This window comes from Hibiscus syriacus, unplaced genomic scaffold (genome assembly GCF_006381635.1).
Source record: "Hibiscus syriacus cultivar Baekdansim isolate YM2019G1 unplaced genomic scaffold, ASM638163v2 tig00019423_pilon, whole genome shotgun sequence".
Lineage (NCBI taxonomy): Eukaryota > Viridiplantae > Streptophyta > Magnoliopsida > Malvales > Malvaceae > Hibiscus > Hibiscus syriacus.
In genome coordinates, this window is record NW_024062470.1 from 140,943 (window position 1) to 161,372 (window position 20,430).

A 20,430-nucleotide genomic window follows, 5' to 3' on the forward strand; every position below is an offset into this window, starting at 1 on the left:
TAACTTCTTCTCTTTTAAATTCAAAAAGTGTCGATACTTATATTAACGTATCGACACTTTCAATATATCCGGTAGCTCTTTACCGGTTTTATCATTTCGTGACCGGTTTTGTCATACTTATACATGTTATATTGTTATAGATCGATACGTTTTTATAAAGTATCGATACTTTATAGGCGCTATTATTTCTTCTCTTTTAAATTCCAAAAGTGTCGATATTTATTTAAATCTAATCGATACTTTCGATATATCTAGTAGCGGTTTACCGGTTTTATCATAATGAAACCGGTTTTATCATATTTTTACCTGTTATATTGCTATGGAGCGATACATTTTTCATTTGTATCGACACAAACCGTTAAGCTAAGTTTGTCGATTGCTAAATTTTTTAATATTTTATTCATGATTTCCACATACAACATTGTTATTACTCGATATTTCTGGTAACGCTAAATCAAATTTATTAAATATATTATAATATATCCAATAACGTTATATATTAACCGTATATTAACTCGCCTTCCTGAAATAACCTCATATATTATGGACTCTGAAATCAATTTAGTTGACAACGACTCTTTTATAGAGTTGTTTACTAGTGAAAAAAGGAAAAAAAAACCTTTATACAAGCAACATTCCAATTTACATAAATTAAAGAATATTTATCTAATAAAATTATCCACCCACAGATCACATCACCTAATAAAGAATTTGCTATTATATATAAAATATCGATTATTAAGACCTTGTTATAATATAATAAAATCAATTCATTATTAGCTAAAATAAAATAAAGTGACCAAAGAAAGGACAAACCGAAAGACAGAGAAAGTCTTCTGATTTCTGTTCTGTTTCTTATCTGTCCCTTCCAAAGTCGTAGACGGCTAGAAGGTATTTACTATAGTCCATAGATAGTATATTTACTTTTCTTTTAAATAAAACTAGGTATAACTATGGCAGTTAACTTCAATAACAAATCTTAATGTCGTCTCGGTAAAAGGTAATAAATTAATTAATCGTTTTAATTAAACACCATCGCCTCCATCTTTCACTCGGTTTATCTCTACAGTTCCCAAAAAGACCCATTCTTCACTCTATGGTTCAGCCCCTACCCCAAAGGTATCTCTTTCTTCTTGCAATCTGTCGGCTACCCATTTCTGCAAATCATCCAACTTTCCTGCCCAGATGATCAAGTTCTGATTTTTTTTTCATGCAAGTTTTTTTTCTGGTTTCTTTTAAATAGCTTTCAGTATCTTTGTTTTCTGGGATTTTCTTTCGAAGTGTAGCTGTTCATATTCGTTCCCTTTTTTAGGGTTTCTCCTAGTCTTCTCAGCTCATCTTTTAGGGTTTTAAACAAGGAAAGTGGGTTTTAGGCTTAGCCTCCAGATTTGTGCTGACGAGTAAGTGTCTATATTTTTTGAATTTATTTGATAGCCCGGTTCTTTTGGATGCCCTCAATGTCTGAAATGGGCATATTTTCCTCAAGGTTTCTTTTTTGTATAATGACCATTTCAATGTTCCTTTTGATCCTTTCTTCCGTGTTCCTTCTGCAATTTGGCAATACATCTCTTTTACCTCGATCCGTTTTCAAATTGATTCTTGTCAATGGCACTGTTTTCTTGAAATCAAATGTTAAAAATGAGCTAAAATTACCTTTCTTCTCATCTGAGTCTGCACAAGTTGATGCTCAGGCCCCAGTGAGAAAGGGAGATTCGACATGTCATAAGCCGAATTATGGGAAGGAAATTTGCTTTTCTAGGCAGCGAAATATAGAGTCCTGCAATGCCGATCAAGCTCTTTTAAGGGTGTATATGTATGACTTGCCTTCTGAATTTCACTTTAGGTTATTGGGTTGGAAAGGAAAATCGAATCAGGTTTGGCCGGAGGTAAACGATCCGAGTAGAATTCCAGCGTACCCTGGAGGGTTGAATTTGCAGCATAGCATGGAGTACTGGCTCACCCTTGATCTTCTATCTTCGAACACACCGAGTGTGGTCAGACCTTGTGCTGCAATCAGAGTTACAAATTCGAGTCAAGCTGACATAATTTTTGTGCCATTCTTTGCATCTCTCAGTTACAATCGGCATTCCAAACTTCGAGGAAAGGAGAAAGTTAGTGTTAATAAATTGCTGCAGGATAAATTAGTTAAGTTCCTGACCGCACAGAGTGAATGGAAGCGATTCGGGGGGAAGGACCACTTAATTGTGGCCCACCATCCGAATAGCATGTTGGATGCAAGAAGGAAAGTCGGTTCTGCTATGTTTGTGCTTGCAGATTTCGGGAGATACCCTGCTGAAATAGCAAACATTGAGAAGGATGTAATTGCTCCTTACAGGCATGTCGTGAAGACAATTCCAAGTGTTGATTCGGCCCCATTTGAGAAACGCCCGACACTGGTCTTTTTCCAAGGAGCGATATACAGGAAAGATGTAAGCTTCCCTCCCCTTTATGAATTGATTTATCTACATGTTTGTTGCTTTTTGCCGCATTGCCTTGCAATTGAAACCGCTGCTATGTATCCATACATGTATGAAGTATTAAGGCACATTAAACATCAACTGCTGATAGGTGAATTTTGGCACTGTATAATATTCTTTTATCGCTTTGAAGAAAGTTGAAGTTCTCCATGTGCTATTTCTCTTCTAAGTTATATGATTTGTTCGGAGATAGGTGATTATTTACTCTTTTGTACCCAAATATTTTGAAATCTTTAAAACCATTTGTATAGAGGAGACCAATTGGATTTTGGGAAAGGACAGAGTGAGAGCAGTTAGATCGAGAATTGGGCCCAGGATTCTTGGAAGGTCAGATGATGATCGGAAGAGTATCCTAAATCAGATAGTGCAGCTTTATCTGCCAGCTCAAATGGTCATAGCAGACTTATCTGAGAAAAGCTTCCTTTGTGCCTTAGGATACATTAGTTATAGACAGGGTACTCCGTTACTCCTGTTGCTTAAAAAGATTTCGTTTCAGCTTCAGGATAATGAATTCGTAGGTACATCAAAGGTCAAGTTCAGTTCTATCGTACCCCAAAAAATTTCATATTCGTAGGCCTAATATAAGTGTATTGGAAAATATTTGAAATCTTGTGTCATTTAAACACTGAAGATGAAACTTTTAATTTTTTTTTCATGGTAAATAAAATCAAAATGCTAGCCACAAAGTGTGTGTATGTGTGTAGGGAAGAACTGCCATGGTTCTATTTATAATGATTTCCATTGCCATTTTAGTTTTTGTTTCTATTCTCCCAAATCAAACCGGTAGTAACAATTGTTGTTGCACTTTCTCACCAATTGCATTGGAGTCTGAACTTCTCATATTGAAATGTGCGTGTTATAAGTATAATTTTGGGTGTGGAATTTTTATTCAGGGAGGTGCTATTCGGCAAGAACTTTATTACCTTCTCAAAGACGAGAAAGATGTACACTTTGCATTTGGCACCATTCAAGGGAATGGAGTCAGCCAAGCCGGGCACGGGATGGCATCATCCAAATTCTGCCTCAATATTGCCGGTGATACGCCTTCTTCGAACCGTTTGTTTGATGCTATTGTCAGCCATTGCATTCCTGTTATTATAAGTGATGAGATTGAGATGCCATTTGAAGATGTTATCGACTACTCAGAAATTTGCATTTTCATTCGTGCATCTGATGCCGTGAAGAAGGGATATCTACTAAACCTTCTCAGAGGAATTACGAAAGATCAGTGGACCAAGATGTGGGAAAAACTGAAGGAGACTGTTCGACATTTTCAGTATCAGTACCCGTCCCAGCCTTGCGATGCTGTTGATATGATTTGGGAGGCAGTTGCACAGAAGGTTTCTTCTGTACGATTAAGAATTCACAGGGAGAGCAGATATTACAGATCAGAGCGGATAAACTGAGCACCTGGTCCAATGATTGAGATGTTGTTAACCTTGCATTTTATGGAAATCAACCGATTTACAGCTTGTTGTACATTTAAAAGAAAAACTTTAAAATGAAAAACGAACTTGTTTTTGTTGAATATCTATGATTCCTGCTGAGCATTGTAGTATAATTTATAGGATCCTACTGCTTCTGAGTTAGGGCTGTAATCAAGCTGAGCTGAGCACAAACGGTGAAGTTCAAACTTGAGTTTAATTTGATATTTGCTGCTCGAAATTTGGTTCGAGCTCGGTTTGAATATTATTATAGAAAGTAGAAACTTGAGTTCGTCTTTGAACTATTTGAGCTGAATTGGCTATCCAACATTGGTTATTAGAATTGCATAAGAATGTACGACATCATTACGTTTAATATTATATACAAAATGTCTCAAAACTGTAATCAAATTAAGCTGAGAAAATCCTCAGGGGAAAAAGAAAAATCTAGGGAGGAAAACAATTGTGTATTGTTCTATTGGTTAGGAGTAGGAGCCTAGATTTATACAACATGGAGAGAAAAGCATGGCCAAAGTAAAAACTTGGAAAATATGGAAGAAAATCCAACAAAAAATATCTGAGAAACCAGAAAATCCATCAACAGACAGCCTCACCATTTGTCTGAAATTCAAGAAAACAAAGCTTCAGATGTGTTTCAACATCTGTTGTGAATGGGATCCGATCCTTTCTTTACTCTTCTTTTGTTCGACTGATTCGGATCAAACACCAGTGAAGGCGCAGGTGCCAAGTTTTGTCTGGTTTTCAAAGAATCCAATGCAGCTGCCTCTAGAATCCTTGAATACTTCCCCACAAATGGTCTTACTCTTAGTGGAAGATCAATGCTCGTCAGACCAGCTACAATGGGAGTCTGAAATACCAACAAACCAGAACAATGAACCCCTTAGGAACTGCAAAAACCATGTCTGTAGCTCAAACAAGAGAGAAAAAATACAAAACACGAGATATGTTCGTGTGAGACAGTAAGTACCAAGCTAGTTCCTATACCTGATATCTGCCAACACTGAAGCTCAAGTCCATCTTTTATGGGATTCAGAAGACTGAATGCATAAAGCAGGCCAGAATGACCTCGAACTATGTTGCTTCCATTATTCATTTTTCTTAAAATATCTTTATCTGGCACATACTCGGACATGAAGTCGAGGAATATAAAGTTACAAGACAGGCTGACACTTCGGCTTGTAGGGAAGTTTTAGATTCATGCTAATCATAAGCATGCCATAGAAGCAATATGAAAAGGCTGAATTAGAAGATTCTTTGACAGGTTTGAACATAAAAAGTTATAGTTGGAAGCACTATTCTAGGGACGACAAGTATCCTTTTTCATTTTGCTTTCACTACCATTTGCCTTAAACTCCTTTTTTTTTATCAAACAAAGACCAATCTCTGCCCACTTTGCCACATCATCCGACCATTCTGGTTTGCACTTGATCCATGTCAGCAACTATGCTTGGCTAATTAAAAAAAGAACAGTAAAGAAGCATTAAAAGTAGATATGTTGGGGAAAGGGAAGGAAGGGATGAAGAAAAGCAACTACAAGAAACCAAAAAAAAAATAGAACACCATTCTCTTGCTTTATGCTAAACCTTAACTTTAGAATTCCAAGCTCTTCTCTTTATGCAACCCCAAAAAACAAAATCAGATTCTTGGTTCATTGTGCTTAATGGGTTTGCTTTATGTTTTCTTTGGCTTTCCCAACTCTCTTATCCCTCCCTCCATTCAAAATTCCAAACAATACGAGTGTTTGATCAGGTAGTACATACGATCGTATCGATTGGTAATGTTGTTATTATTCAGCAATATTAAGAGCGATCTTCTAATTTATTGAACTTTTAAAATTCAAGAAATTATGCACGAATTCAGTGGTTAACGGATTTTATATTATCCTTTAAAATTTCAGGTTCAAGCACCATCTTTATTGTTAAATGGTGGTCTTTAAACATATACTTGAGGAATTTTTATTTTAAAAAGTAATTTCTTTCTTCCTTTATTAATCTACTACATTAGTAATAAGTAAATTATTGAAACTTAAAATATTTTTTCATACATTTATAACAACATTAAACATTTCATACATATATTAAATAATTATTGAACTTAAACAGTATTTAAACCAGCAGATGATGAAAAGAAGAGCAATCAACTGCTTACTCATCTGCACATACACGATACATTAAGGAAAAACATCTCTTGGACTATGACAAGATTGAATATGTCAGACATGAACCGATAAACAAGGATATCGGAGAACGTTCAGAATCATATTTCCGTGATACCTTCAGCAATCCGACAGTTTTGAATGAAGCAATGAGTTTCAAAGATTTATGTACAAACAAAAACACCGAAATTAGAGATATCTTCAAGGGTTTCTAAATAACAATTGCAAGTACAACATAATAAATGCAAGGGACATAAACCGCATCGATTTAATTTACTGCACTTTGTTACTGACCTACCCTTTTCACCGGAGAAACAGACAGTCACATTATTGAAGTGGCTCCTGATGAGGAATTGCAGAAGGTCCTGATGCTACAGTGAAATGTGCACCCTGCCGTTGCCCTGCCTGAATCATAAATGCAACTTCAGTTGCTGCAAGAGCTGCTGCATCCTGTTTCGATACCGAAAGAATGTGTTTATTACCAAAAGAAACTAAGTGATATATAGTGTAACAAACAACTTGAACCAGTAACAACAGGATAAAACAGTTTAGTTTTTGTTTATCAAAACTACATGAACACAACTAGTAGGTAGTGACAGGATTATCATAAATGGGAAGCTTCCAAGTTTTCAACCCAAGTTTGGCTTCTAATGAATAAAATTACCTACAGCCAAATACTTTCAAGGCAATATGTATCCTATTCATATATGTCTCGAACCTTATCGAGCATGCAACGATGGACACATCTGGAAAGGCAGCCATACTCACATTTTCACTGTTTTTATTGGTGATAATGGTTCTGCACTAATCAGTTTTGGAAAACATTTAAGGTTATGTATAGTATTTTGGTTTTTGGAAAACCAAACCAACCCAAACCGAATTTCATCAGTTTGGATAATCGCTTTTTAATTCTTTAGGTAATAACTTATTAAATAGTATTTTCAGTTATACTAATATTATTATAAAATTATTTATTTTTATATTATAAAAATTATAAACTATACATAAAAAATAGAATTTGGTAACGTTAAAATAGTTGCTAGTTTTCTAACTTGTGAACCAAAAGTCGAACCAAATCGAATGCGCCTAGTTGATAGCTGAACAGAAATCAATCAGAATTTAATAAAAAACTGAACCCAAACTTAACTGAACATTAAGATTCAAATCAGTTTTTCATTTTCTCAAATTTATTGCTCAACTGTACTTATGTGAAATAGATCAGTCTCTTGTTTTCAAGAAAGCAAAAGTCATTACCTGTCTCTGCCTTCGGCGCTGCATTATGCTGATGGCCCAGGCCATTATATAACATGGGAGGAGAAAGCCGGCAGCACGAAGCAGGAAAAGCTGAGTAGCTTTAAAAGATTGAATTAAAATACAAAAGAACAAAAATCACTAAACAATTAATGGAAATCCATCCCATGCTTACGGAGAAAAATATATATGCATCATCATCCTCATCTCCATTGGTTAGGTACAAAGCATGCCTCAAGAGTAGAAGAGCCATTAGCTGCAAATTAACAGAGAGATCTAAGCAGAACTTAACAGCAACTCCAATTATCGATAAGGTAGCGAGTAAGGACTACAGGGAACAGGAAAAACATTTCATCTTATAAGGTAGAGAGTATGGGGGTACAATCCTCCAAATACCCTCTAAATCCAAAGAAAACTATTAAAAAAAGTGATCATTCCTGAGACAGACACAATGTCATATCAGACACTAATATCCAAATTGGAGTAATATAGGTTTCATCAAACTGAACCAAAAGTGAGATTCTGCAGCGGAGCCATTGATTATTTTCAATTAACATATACTAGAAAGTGAATAAACCCGTAAAATTAGGGCAGCAGAGCGGCAAAATGCAGCTCCACTAGCATTGGTATCAGCATATTCATCATAATCTGCCTCTGGAAGATGAGAATGCAGTTACTTCTCAAAGAACAGGATCTTTTTTTTTCTTGAGAAAAGAGAAGCGACGACGTTCTGCAGCTGCCATTGCTAATATTCGAGGGTCATGCAAATCCAAAGGAGCCCCGGAGAGTGTCCAACCCTCACTGTATAAATATAAAAATAGGAAAAGAAGATATCAAAGACGATGAGCATACAATAAAACCACGGTCATCAGATAGATCTTCACAAACAGAAGACTATTGGAAATATCAAAGTTAAAGCAACACTGATTTTTATCATATCTTGCAAAACAAAAGGGCACACTGGTGACACTTGCCTGATATCAATTGTAGCATCCTCCAACTGTGGTGGAGGTGGTGGCGCAGTATATCCTGGTTGGTATGGCTGCAAATGAAATATTTTTAACATGAAAAGTTAATATACTAGCTCCATAATTCAACTCACACTAAACCTATTTCAGTTACTGAAAAGCATTTATTTTTTTTTGGATAAATCGAAATTTTATTATCCAAGAAAGCTAAGTACCTATAAAAAATCACCGATCACAGAAAACAGAAAGAAAATACAGACCAAATAAAAATCGATCGGTTTTAGTCAATACCCCAAGCAATACAAAGATTTGAGTTTACATCATCAAACCTATTAATATTTTTACCCCTTAGTTTTATACCTACAAAGTCTTTGATTGTGCGGAGTAATTCTTCAATGCTTCGAGAACATCCTTTGAAGATTCTTCGATTGCGTTTCTCCCACAAAACATAGATTGTGGCGTTCCACGCTAATTTGAGGATAGTGATTAACAAGGATTTACCTTTCCAATATTTACTTGCCCATGTAATCAAGTCCTCCCGAGATAATACAGTCTTGTAAATTCCATTGAGGTGAAAGATCTGGTCTCGTAATTGAGAAGCAGTCTGGCATTCGAAGAACAGATGATTTCTGTTTTCCAATGACTCGTTGCATAAAACATAGCTTTCATTAGAAACAATACCTATGCGGTGAAGTCGATCTCTAGTAGGCAGTCTATCGATCATTGCCATCCAGGCAATGAGGCTGTGTTTAGGAATGTTCTGTGGGAACCAAATAATAGATTGCCAAGGAACTTTATCCCCCTTCGTTCTAATCTATTTCCATATTTGTCTTATCGATAGAGCTTCATTTGGAAGGATTACTTGAGCGTCGGCTCGCAGTTTAAGTAATTTATTGAAACTCCAGCTTAATGTTGAACCTGTTTCCGTTTACCAAAAGTCCTTGCCCTTTAGTAACTATGTTAGAAGTCCGAAAATAAAGTTAATGAAACATAGTTAATATATCAATCTTCCAAGCCCACAAATAAACACAGAAAGAAATGTATGGATTTGTGACTACACTTTTCTATAATTTGAATACATGCAACATCAAAATAAGCAAAGCTTGAGCATAACCCCCAATTTATTATCAGGCTAAAGTTGACTTTGAAGCAAGGACTGAAAAACCAAAGTTGAGGTTGAATACGTTGGATCTCAAGTTTCCAATTCAACCAGTCAAGCGAAAATAAATAAACGAATATTAATAAATAATTAAGAAAAAAATCAAAAATATAAAAATTCGAAAAAAATACAAAAGAATCAGAAAATTTTAAGAAAAACTATTAAAAACAAAAGATGAAAGTGAACTAGTTTCATACTCATCATCATTAGTATTATTCCCAAAATTAATAGAAATAAGGTCCAATTTTACCGGCTCCGGCTGATTCGTTAGTTTTCTTGTTCAGCCTATATGGTGAACAATTTAATTTAGAGAAAATAACCTCAGTGGCCAAAAATGCCTTATAATATACGAATTTAACCAACTTTTTTTGGATTTGCCAAAATGACCAACAAATCGCAACGCGAATTCCAATTTCGCAACCCAGTTTCCAATTTCGCAACGCGAATATGTAAATCGCATTGCGATTTTCCAAATTCGCATTGCGATATTCCAAATTCACAACGCGAAAGTCAAATTCGTAACGCGAAAGTCAAATGTTTTTACGCGAAACACAATATTAATTTCGCAACACAAATGTAAACAGTGTTATCGCAAATAATCTCTAACCTAAAACCCTAAAGCACAACTCAGTCCATCTCCATCTCTCACTCTCTACGGCGACATCCGTCCCCATCTCCGACGAAATCCATCCCCATTTCCGACGAAATCCGTCTATCTCCATCTCTCATATCAACCCTCACAACCATTCACGGTCAGAAATGGAAAATCAACCACCGAGGGTTAGTTTTTTTAATCTCTTATTTTTATTTTGAAATTTTTGTATTATTATTAGATTAATCATTTCACTGAGATTGCTAAATTCATTCGGTTGCTGCCAATACTACTAAACTGTTTAGTCTTTAACCCTGTGAAGTTAGTATTTGTCTTTGTTTTGTCTTTTTGTTGAAGAAACCCTAAATCGCAACACCAAATTCGCAACGCGAAAAATGAAAATCGCAACGCGAAACTAAAATCGCGTTGCGATTTTCATTTTCGCGTTGCGAATTTAAGTTTCAGAAACTTCTTTTATTCGCCAAATTAAAACTTGAATGAATTCTATTACTTCAACCAAAAAACAAAGACAAATACTAACTTCACAGTGTTGCTAATTTAAGTTTCAAGAATAAACTACTACTCTTTATGTTATCCTTGAACCTGCACTAAACCTATATGTTGTCCTTTTAAATGTTTATATAAGTGCTTACTTCTGGAATGTTATCTGATGCATTTTGTGAACTATGATGGAATAATTACTTGGGTGAATATCGTGCTAGTTTGAAACATATTTGGCTTTGTTTTCACTGTTTAATATCATGTCTGTTTGTAGTGTATAATTTGTAGTTTTTGGTATATCTAACTTGGTATGTTTATTGTTTTTGTAGAAATTTTTTTCGGCTCAATTGACCTTAAGGAATAAATTAAGCATAGCCACTAAAATTGCGTCGACGCTTACACCTCTACAAATAAAATTGTTTGAGGATACTTGCTTCGGGCCATGGCTGAAAGTACAACATCCGGGTGGAGATGCTATGTTGACACATTTGTTTCTTCAGACCATGACTAACGATCTACCCGAGGGGGTACAACGTGGTGATGAAGAGATATGGTTTCATTTTCCTCCGGCACCGGCGTATACTTGTTTTGGGTGGGAGGAGTTTTTCTTAATCACCGGTCTACGCTTCGGACACGATGATGTAGGTCAGTACACTAGTCATATCGCCCGCCCATTATAGTTATATCGGGTTTTTCCTGAGCTGGCAAAGTCGAAGCCGAGTATACATGTCGACGACTTGAAGAGATTATTTGATAAAGATGGTTTTACTCCGATGAATAACCATGATGTTGTCTGAGTATGTCATTTACTACTTTTGCATGCCGGCTTTTTAGGCAAAGAGGACAAACAACCAATCTCCGAGGACCTAAATGCATGGAACCTGTTTCTGTGGGGTTCATATATATGGAAAGCTACATGGAAGAAGTTGTCGTCTGCCTTCGAGGACCGAAAAAGTTTGCGGGGCGATGGTTCTAAATACCCTTTGACAGGCTTTACTTGGGCTTTTAAGGTAAGAATTTCTATATAATATTTCCAAAATTATAATTAATTATTTAATAATTACTAATGTTTGTGTATTATATTGTTTGTAGATTTGGATATTTGAGGCTTTCCCCATCATGCGAACATATGAGATAAAAAGATCAAATGATATTCCTAGGGCTATTACCTGGAAGAGGAAACACATGTTGGATTGGGAAGACTTACTCCCATATAAGACGATTAATGATGTAAGTTAACACACAAATACTACCATATATAAACAAGTTATTACTAGTACACATTTAACTTTGATTGAGCTTTTATATTGTTAGGAGGCCAACTACCCATTACAGAGGCTGATACCCTCAGATACTGAGCTTGCCACTGATTGGTGGCAAGCTAGTACGCGATTTTTTGATGGGACGGATGATGAGCACCCCCCACTTCGAGAGCCATCACCTCATCGGGCCGATTCTATAGCTCGACACCCGGAGCCATCACCTGATCGAGCCTCTTCTCCACCTCCACCATCACCTATTCCATCACATCATCGAGCCTCTTCTCCACCATCACCTCATGATAGGCGACCGACAAAGAGGCTCCGTCTATCTCCATATCCCTGTTATCCACCTCCACGGGATGAGTTAGGGGAATTACGTGATGAGGTCGGTGTTTTGCGTTATGAGGTCGGTACTTTACGTGAAGATAATGGTGTATGGCGTGATGAGGTTCGATCTTTACGTGGTGAGGTGGATTTTTTATGCAATGACAATGGTGCGCTATGCGGTGAGGTATCTACCTTATGTGATGAGGTTGCCGCTCTACGCGAGATTGTTTCATTGTTGCAGAATGAGGTTAATACTCTACGCAATGAGGTAAATTTGTTTAATACTATACTAAAAATGCAAATAACTTTTTTTCGGCATTATTTATTTATTTATTTACTGATTTATATATTAATTTATTTTCAGCGGCCCGTTAAGGTAGATGCTTTACGTCGGGTTTTTCTTGCACGACAGGTTTCACGCATCAGACATTGTGCACGTGCCATTACATCTCCGTTCACCCCACTAGTGCCAAGACTTCGTAAGAATAAGCCTGATGCACCTATCATCATTCAAGAGGCGCCTCCTATCGTTCAAGAGGCCTATAATATCTTCGAAGAAGCCCTTCCCACCGTTCAAGAGGTTACTGTCATCATTCAAGTGGTCCCACCCGTCGTTCAAGAGCCCGATTCATTTGGCGTCATATGTCGACATATTGATAAACCACCTCCCGTGCCTGATATGATGGATGCGTGTTGGCTTTCGTATGAGTTACCGGCCAGTACCATTCCTCAGCAGGAGATGGAAACACTACCGGACACAATTACAGATAATACCCTTTGGGCTAAGACCGCAGTTGATTTTTATCTACATGAGCGGAGCAAGGGGTGTTATTCTGACCTATGCCAAATCGACGATGCTATTCATCTGTTTCTTGATCGGTCTTGGTGGGGTATTTATTAGGGGTTGAAGATAATGGCTACCTCGAAGGGGGTAAGTATTATATTCTTCTTATATTGCATTTTGATTAATTTTTTTAAAATTATTAATAAATTCACTAATATATTTATTTTTTTATAAAACAACATATTGATGCATGGGTGTCACGTCTTCTAATAATAAGGAAATTGAAGAAAAGAGGTATTCGATGGACTATTATGTCGACGTCTTTTCACGCAGCTCACTTGAAGGATCAGAGAGATGCTTCATATAAGTTGGCTAATGGAAAAGCTAAACTTTATCCTGCGTGGTGGGAGGTCGATAAGGTTAGTATTTATTTTTTGAATATTTTAAAGGTTTTCATAAATTTTATTTGATGTGCGCAATTATTTATGATTGTAGGTGTTTATCCCTATTTTGGAAAAGCGTCATTGGCTTCTCGTTGAGCTTCAGCTCCCATCCCTGAAGACAGTGGTATATGACAGCATGTTGAATTACATACCATTGTGTGATTTGAGAGATATTATTACAAAGAGATGGAGCGATCATTTGGCTAAATTCTTGAATGCAATTGATTATTGGACAAAATCTGGAAACAAGAAGCCAAAGAAGTTCAAAATTACAATGATCAGAGACGAGACTGTGCCACAACAAACGCAAGGAGCCAGAGGGGATTGTGGTCCTCTCGTATGCTTGTGCTTGGAACGTTTGAACAGGAAGTATACAATATTTACCTCCCACAGATAGAGATAGAGCTGTATTAGGCTTGTGGTTTCGATATTATATGGTCAGATCGATATATTCGAGACGCTGCCTACCTGCATCCGCGTACTGAAAGTTGTACATAAACAATTGGTAAGTTTGAGCAAGTGTTGTTAACATATATACTCTTTAATTGGTTTGAAAATATTTGGTTAAGTACCTAGAATTCAGTAATTTGATGTTTGTTGGTTTTAGATGTGTAGAAAGTGTTGTTTGAGCAAATGATTGGTTTCTGTAGGTTAATCCTGAAGTGAGCTGCGTGAAATGTATTTGTGCATAAACAACAGTCTGGGGTACACTTTTTTTCTTTGTTTAATTGAATTTTACATTGAAAGTTGATTTGTTACAATTGATGAGGAAATAAGATTTATTTTTTGATTAATTGATTTGTAAAAGTTGATTTGTTTAATTTGATTTGTAAATAAGAATTATTTTTTTGCTTGTTTAATTGATTTGTAAAAGTTGATTTGTTGTTTCTAAAAAATTCAATCTGCATTATGTTTGAAGGCAAAAAAGACATGTTGAAGATACAAATTCGCAACGCGAAATAAGTGTTGTGATAGTCAAATTCGCAACGCGAAAGTCAAATTCGCAACGCGAAATAAGCGTTGCGATAGTCAAATTCGCAACTCAAATTTGACTTTCGCGTTGATTGCAATATACAACATCAAGGTATATACAACATCAAACACATTCGAAGCTATAAATACAAGCTAAGGACACTTGAAGAAGCAAGAGAACAACTATCCAAGCAATCAACCACGAGAAAATCCCAACATGATAACAACTGAACATATCATATTAATGTTCAAACTCAAGTTACTAATGAATGTCTAACTGAAAATGTATGCATTCACACATAAAATACACATAATACACCTAAGTTAATAAGTCCCAAAAGGTGAAGCCGGTTCTGATTGAGATTTTGATTTTGATTGCGATTTTAATTTCCTTTTGCTTGGCACCATATGAGCTTTGGATTTTGATGATGATCCATTTTTTGGTAGAGGAAATGATGATTGTGATGGCACTGGTGATCCACAGGTCAACCTTGTATGACCACTCTCCATGCACTGACTACATGTCGATATCCTCTTCTCTTCACCCTTAGACGGTATACGATCGTGATTTTTTGGTCGGCCAGGTAGCCTGTTGTCCATGACTGGTGGCAAAACTGTTTGTAAGTCATCTGGTATATCCCACTCAGAAGGATGTGGACATAGGTAGACAATCTCGACATAAGTCTGTCGATATACTTCTATAGTGTAGCAATCCATAGCGTATGTGCTAGAATCATCTTGGTTTAGATGAAGAGCAACTTTTATAACATGGCCACACGGATAACCAGATGTTTGTCATTTCTTACAACTACACGTCTTTGCATTTAGATCGACAAGCCCATTTAAGTTATTATCCAATACTTCAAACAAAGTGTTTGAACATGGTTCAACTCTCTAGGACGCTGACTTCACAACACGTTTCGTTATCTTTTTTTCAGTCCATGGTGTAACCCGACGTTCCAATGTTCCTGTAAATTTAAATAAATAATACTTAGTAAAATATATGATAAGTTACGAATTTAAAGAAATAATACATGCATGGTTTCTTTTCTTGTAGTACCACTATTGAATAGAGGCTCGAAAAAACTCCATTAACATAGTAATGGGTAATTTCCGGGAATGACGACTTAGAGCGTTGATTGATTCTGCACTATTAGACGTCATGAAACCATATCTTGCTCCAAGTTGATGTACTCTTGACCATCTTTCAAACCCGACATCTTCTAGTGTTTGAGCACATTGAGGCAAAACACGTCTTAAATAATTTATATGCTTATTAAAATCCACTTCCCGATAAGCTTTTACAGCCTTTCAGTATGTCTATTTGTGATTTTTTATACCACAGACCTTGATTTTAGATTTCTTTACAAATGAAACCACAAAGTCCATGAAAAGCATATGGGAAACACCTTCTAACAACGTTTTCAATTGAGTTTGCCCTATCAGATATGATTGTCAGATTGATAATAGGACCTATGCAATCCCTAAGATGCCCCATAAACCATATCCATGAATCAGAGGTTTTAGATTTGCCAACCCCATAAGCTATTGGCAGTATCCCATTGTTAGCATCCATGGCTACTGCTAATAAGTTTACTCCAAGGTATCGACCTTTCAAATGTGCTCCATCAACTATAATAACTGGGCGCATGCAAGTAATAAACGAACGAATCTACAAAATCATATACACAAGAAATATAATCATTTAAATGTGAAATGCATGCAACTAACAAAAATGAGTCAACAATATTATAATTATTTACTAACCACAACACCAATGGCGATAAACAACAACTCAAAGCATCCATCTCTATCTGTTTTGATATGAGTTACCGACCCAGGATTTTTCAGCTTTAAATTATGACAATAAGCCGGCAGTTGGGCAAACGATGCTTCTGGCGACCCCCTCAACAATTCCAATGCATAACATTTGGCTCTCCAAGCTTGAGAATATGAGATACTAATCTTGAACTGAGCATTCATGTCAGTCATAATTTCATGTCCCCGATATACCCTTCCATTCAAAAACATTAACTCGGCCAGAAAACCACCCAACACCTTTTTGTTTGCCTGTCTATGGTGAGGAAAAACTTGGGTTCTTGAATATGTATGTTTATCAATAAAAGTCCTAACTTGAAACATTTCGCAATCTTTTATCCTCTTAGCAATCATATGCCACGTACAGTTTTTGTCAATCATACACCTTGTTTCGAAACGATCTTTGCTTGATTTGTTAACTCTTAGTTAATAGCCATCTTCCACACATTTCGTATACAAAGCTATCTTCAAGTCTTCCTTTGTATGAAAACAATCATCTTTCTTGATACGAATAACTTTTGTGTAACAATCAACTGATATCTTTACCAACTCTTCTTCCGGTATCTGAAGTAATTATGGCATATTCCAGTTATACTCCCGTGGCATTTTCTTCTTTTTCCTTTCTTCGGGGACTTCTTCTTCTTCTTTTTCTTCTTCAGGGTTATATGAATTACAGAATGGATGTTCAATATGTTCATTCACAATCGTAACTTCCTCCTTATTATCATCAACAACATCTTCCTCGGCAGCGGCTGTTTATTATCAAAATTTGGATTTTGACCAATATCAAAATCATTACATGCAGGTCTGTTTCTTCTTCCATCACATCATCAAAATCCAAGTATTGACCAAGATCAAAGTCCGGGTATTGACCAAGATCAAATTTCGAATACTGACTAGTACTCACAATTTTTTCTGTTGGCTCATAATCGTCTAACTGGTCAATACGAAAACCGAAATTTGGTACTGAAAGTTGATTGGGATTTGGATTAGAAAAGGTTGTGGGTTTTGAGATTGTGTTTGATATTGTGTTTGGTATTAGAAATGTGGTGAAACAAAATTTGCTTGGTGATGAAATTATGGTGGAACCATTAAATTTTGGGTTGAAGAACTTAGTTGATTACTACCCGTTACTGACCCAACTTCACTACTTCTAGGTTCAACAACATATAATGTAACATCATCTTCTTGCGAAACACTAATGTAAGCAATGAATAGTTCAACATCTTCATTGTCGGTTAACAAATAAACTTTACCTTTTCTTAGATAAGATAGCCTAAATCCACTTAGAGGCTCTAAATTCAATTTCTTTGCAACACATAACATTAGAGTTTCATAAGTTAACTTTTTTAATGACAGTTTTAGTTGAAGATTCATGGGTAAAGACACATATTGTAAAACACCATGAATATCCTCTCATGACCCTCCAAAACACAAATCTATCCAAACATGATCAACATTAGATGATTTCATTCTAAAAATTGTAAATTAATTTACTAAACAAACGAGCTATAAACTAGATATCATCACTAACTTAGAGAAAAACATACCTTTATTAAGTTGATAGTTGATAATTTGGGAGAGAAATCATTGAAAATTATATAGAAATAAAATTATGTAAAAAAAATAGAGATGGAGAAGGATGTCGTTGGATATAGGAACGGATGTCGCCGGAGAGAGTGATAGATGGAGATGGAATGAGTTGTGATTTAGGGATTTAGGTTATGAGTTGTTGCTGCTACGTTGTTATATACCCAAAACATTTGTGTTGTGAAACTAAAACCTGTTGCGAATTTGAAATTCAGTTGCGAATTTGAAATTCAGTTGTGAATTTGACTTTCGCGTTGCGAATTTGACTTTCGCTTTACAAATTTGACTATCGCGTTGAGAATTTGGCTATCGCGTTGCGAATTTGGAAAATCGCAACGCGATTTACATATTCGTGTTGCGAAATTTGAAACTGGGTTGCGAAATTGGAATTCGCGTTGCGAATTTGTTGGTCATTTTGGCAAATCCAAAAAAAGTTGGTTAAATTTGTATATTATAAGGCATTTTTGGTCACTGAGGTTATTTTCTCTTTAATTTAACCAACCGGAATTCAATCGGTTGAATTAACCAGTTCAATCCTGTAACATCCTCAATACCGGTTAGTGACCAAAGTGTGAAATTTTAAAATTCAATGACCAGATTAAATAAATTGAAAAGTAAAGGATTTAATTAAAAGATGTTAGTGAGGATAAATTAGCAAATAATGAGAAGTTAAGAGGGTAAATGGGTCTTTATTAAGGAAATAATTAAATATGGGTGGTGGGTATTTTATAAACCACGTGGAACCCATTTTTAGGAAACAAAAGTTTCCAGAGATTTCATATTTTCATCTTCTTCTCCCAACCGTGAAACCCAAGCCTAAGGTAAGTTTGATTTCTTTTGGTTAATACTTCAAATTAAAGTATGGGTTTGATTCATGAAGCTTTAGGAAAGATGATGGAAATGAAAAAGATCATAGAAACTCAAAGATTTGTAAGTTATGAAGGATTAAATATAGGAAGTGGATACGTGAAATTTTGAATAAGGATGTATAAATGGATTTAGAAGTTGAATTGGACTTGTCATGGGTGTGAATAATAAGTTATAAGTGTTAGAAATAAGTTTGGATTACATTGAAATTTTGGTATGATTCTTAGTTTTAAGAATTTGATGGAGATATGGGAAATTCTAAAGTGTTGGAATGATAAGAGTTAGTTAAAATGGTTGTAGTTGAGTTTAGTAGTATGAAAGGAGTTTTATATGAGGAATTTAATGAAAAGTTGTGGAATTTTCGGGTGAAATCAGTTTATTATTGACATGTGCATCGATGCACTAGGTATGAGCATCGATGCACTAAGACCAAATTTGAGTATGCATCGATGCATTAAGGGATGCATCGATGCATGTGACTTTCGAACCTAATTTGTGCACCGATGCATCCATAGTGCATCGGTACACCCCTAAAGAAAAATTGAATTTTGGGTTCATTAAATTAGTTTAAGTTATTAGTATTGAATTGTAAGGTTTAGGCTTCTTATAATGGTCTTGAAAATTATAATTCTGTAGATATCGAGCCTAAACAAGTTCGGAACAAGTGACAAGTAAGATCGATCGAGGTAAAGGCAAAGAGATATAGGTGAGTGCATATGCATAGCATGAATATAGTAGTATATTCAGTTCTAGACTTGTGATAAGTCTAAATTCAATATTTTGACACATGATCACATTCCATATTATGATACATGACATGAATTCATATTATATGTATTATGTGACATGAATATGCAGGAAAAGTTATATGAGCTATGTGATAAAGATATGGAAATGATGTGTCTATGTGATAAAAGTATGGAAATAATATGTCTACGCGATATGAACTATGTGAACTGTGAAAGCCCATGTTATGTAGATGAGAACTATAGCTATAGTTGGCATGCCAAGAGTAGAGGGTCTACGCGGTCATTCGGGACAAAATTCTACGTGGTCCTTCGGGACATATATGTATTCTTTGGAACATGTATGAGGTCTTTTGAGACACCTATATGATCCTTGGTATATATATATATGATTCTTAAGGAATTTCTATGTGGTCCTTAGGGACATATTATATGGAACTACAGTGCAATTCGACGTGGCACTTCGGTACATTTCTACGCTGTCCTTTGGGACAAAATCTACGTGGCACTTCGGTGCAAATTTATACGAGCTGTGGTGACAGCATAGTGCACAACCTCACAGTACTCACATACCTCGGGTTCTCAGTATTGTATCATGTGCTATTAAACCTATTGAATCTATTGAACTTATTATATAAATTCATGATGGTTAATTTGTTCAGATAATGGGTAAGATACATGATTATGCAAATTGCATGGATTGAATATATAATTTCATGATATTGCATTTCATTATGACATTTTCATTATATTTTATTTCACTATTATTATGCCTCACTAAGTCTATGATTTAGCGTGTAAGTGTTTTACATGTAGGTACTGAAAAGCAGAGAGATCCATTATAAGCTCAGTAGAACAACATAACTCCACTGGAAGGTCAGATCAGAAGTAGATTAAATAATATGTCCTACTATGTGAAAATAGGTTGGCATGTAAACAAAGTCGGTAAATTAAGTAGTTATGCTCTAATCGAGTTTTATAATGTTTTAAACGTATTTATGTAAAAATAAATGCAAAGTAATGAACGGTTAAATTTTACGAGTTTTATGTAAGTTTTAAGAAATCACTGTAGC

General features: G+C 35.6%; 2 protein-coding genes across 3 annotated transcripts; one reads left to right on the plus strand and one right to left on the minus strand.

The window, feature by feature from the left end:
• The first annotated feature begins 1,036 nt into the window (after positions 1-1,036).
• LOC120209626 (probable arabinosyltransferase ARAD1) lies at positions 1,037-3,982 on the plus strand. Its single transcript, XM_039208574.1, has 2 exons — positions 1,037-2,429; positions 3,371-3,982. Exons 1-2 carry the CDS (start codon positions 1,449-1,451, stop codon positions 3,881-3,883), a joined length of 1,494 nt encoding a protein of 497 aa, XP_039064505.1. The 5' UTR covers positions 1,037-1,448; the 3' UTR covers positions 3,884-3,982.
• Positions 3,983-6,021: 2,039 nt separating this feature from the next.
• Positions 6,022-8,439, minus strand: LOC120209628. 2 transcript variants are annotated; one of them, XM_039208576.1, is made up of 7 exons: positions 8,303-8,439; positions 8,055-8,129; positions 7,912-7,993; positions 7,504-7,584; positions 7,332-7,421; positions 6,368-6,527; positions 6,022-6,336 (listed from the first exon to the last, which is right to left on the minus strand). In XM_039208576.1, exons 1-6 carry the CDS (start codon positions 8,392-8,394, stop codon positions 6,405-6,407), a joined length of 543 nt encoding a protein of 180 aa, XP_039064507.1. In that variant the 5' UTR covers positions 8,395-8,439; the 3' UTR covers positions 6,022-6,336; positions 6,368-6,404. The 2 variants fall into 2 exon arrangements, with proteins under 2 accessions (XP_039064507.1, XP_039064506.1); XM_039208575.1 differs by having other exon boundaries at positions 7,906-7,993.
• Between the last annotated feature and the right edge of the window lie 11,991 nt (positions 8,440-20,430).

Bases quoted from the DNA above. Each gene is read 5' to 3' on its own strand.
- LOC120209626 (XM_039208574.1), top strand. From the start codon at position 1,449: ATGCCCTCAATGTCTGAAATGGGCATATTTTCCTCAAGGTTTCTTTTT. The intron at 2,430-3,370 runs GTAAGCTTCCCT...ATTTTTATTCAG, and splicing joins GAGCGATATACAGGAAAGAT to GGAGGTGCTATTCGGCAAGA.
- LOC120209628 (XM_039208575.1), bottom strand. From the start codon at position 8,394: ATGTTAAAAATATTTCATTTGCAGCCATACCAACCAGGATATACTGCG. The intron at 7,585-7,905 runs GTTTATTCACTT...GTTAATTTGCAG, and splicing joins CTGCTGCCCTAATTTTACGG to CTAATGGCTCTTCTACTCTT. The intron at 6,528-7,331 runs GTAATGACTTTT...GTATCGAAACAG, and splicing joins AGCGCCGAAGGCAGAGACAG to GATGCAGCAGCTCTTGCAGC.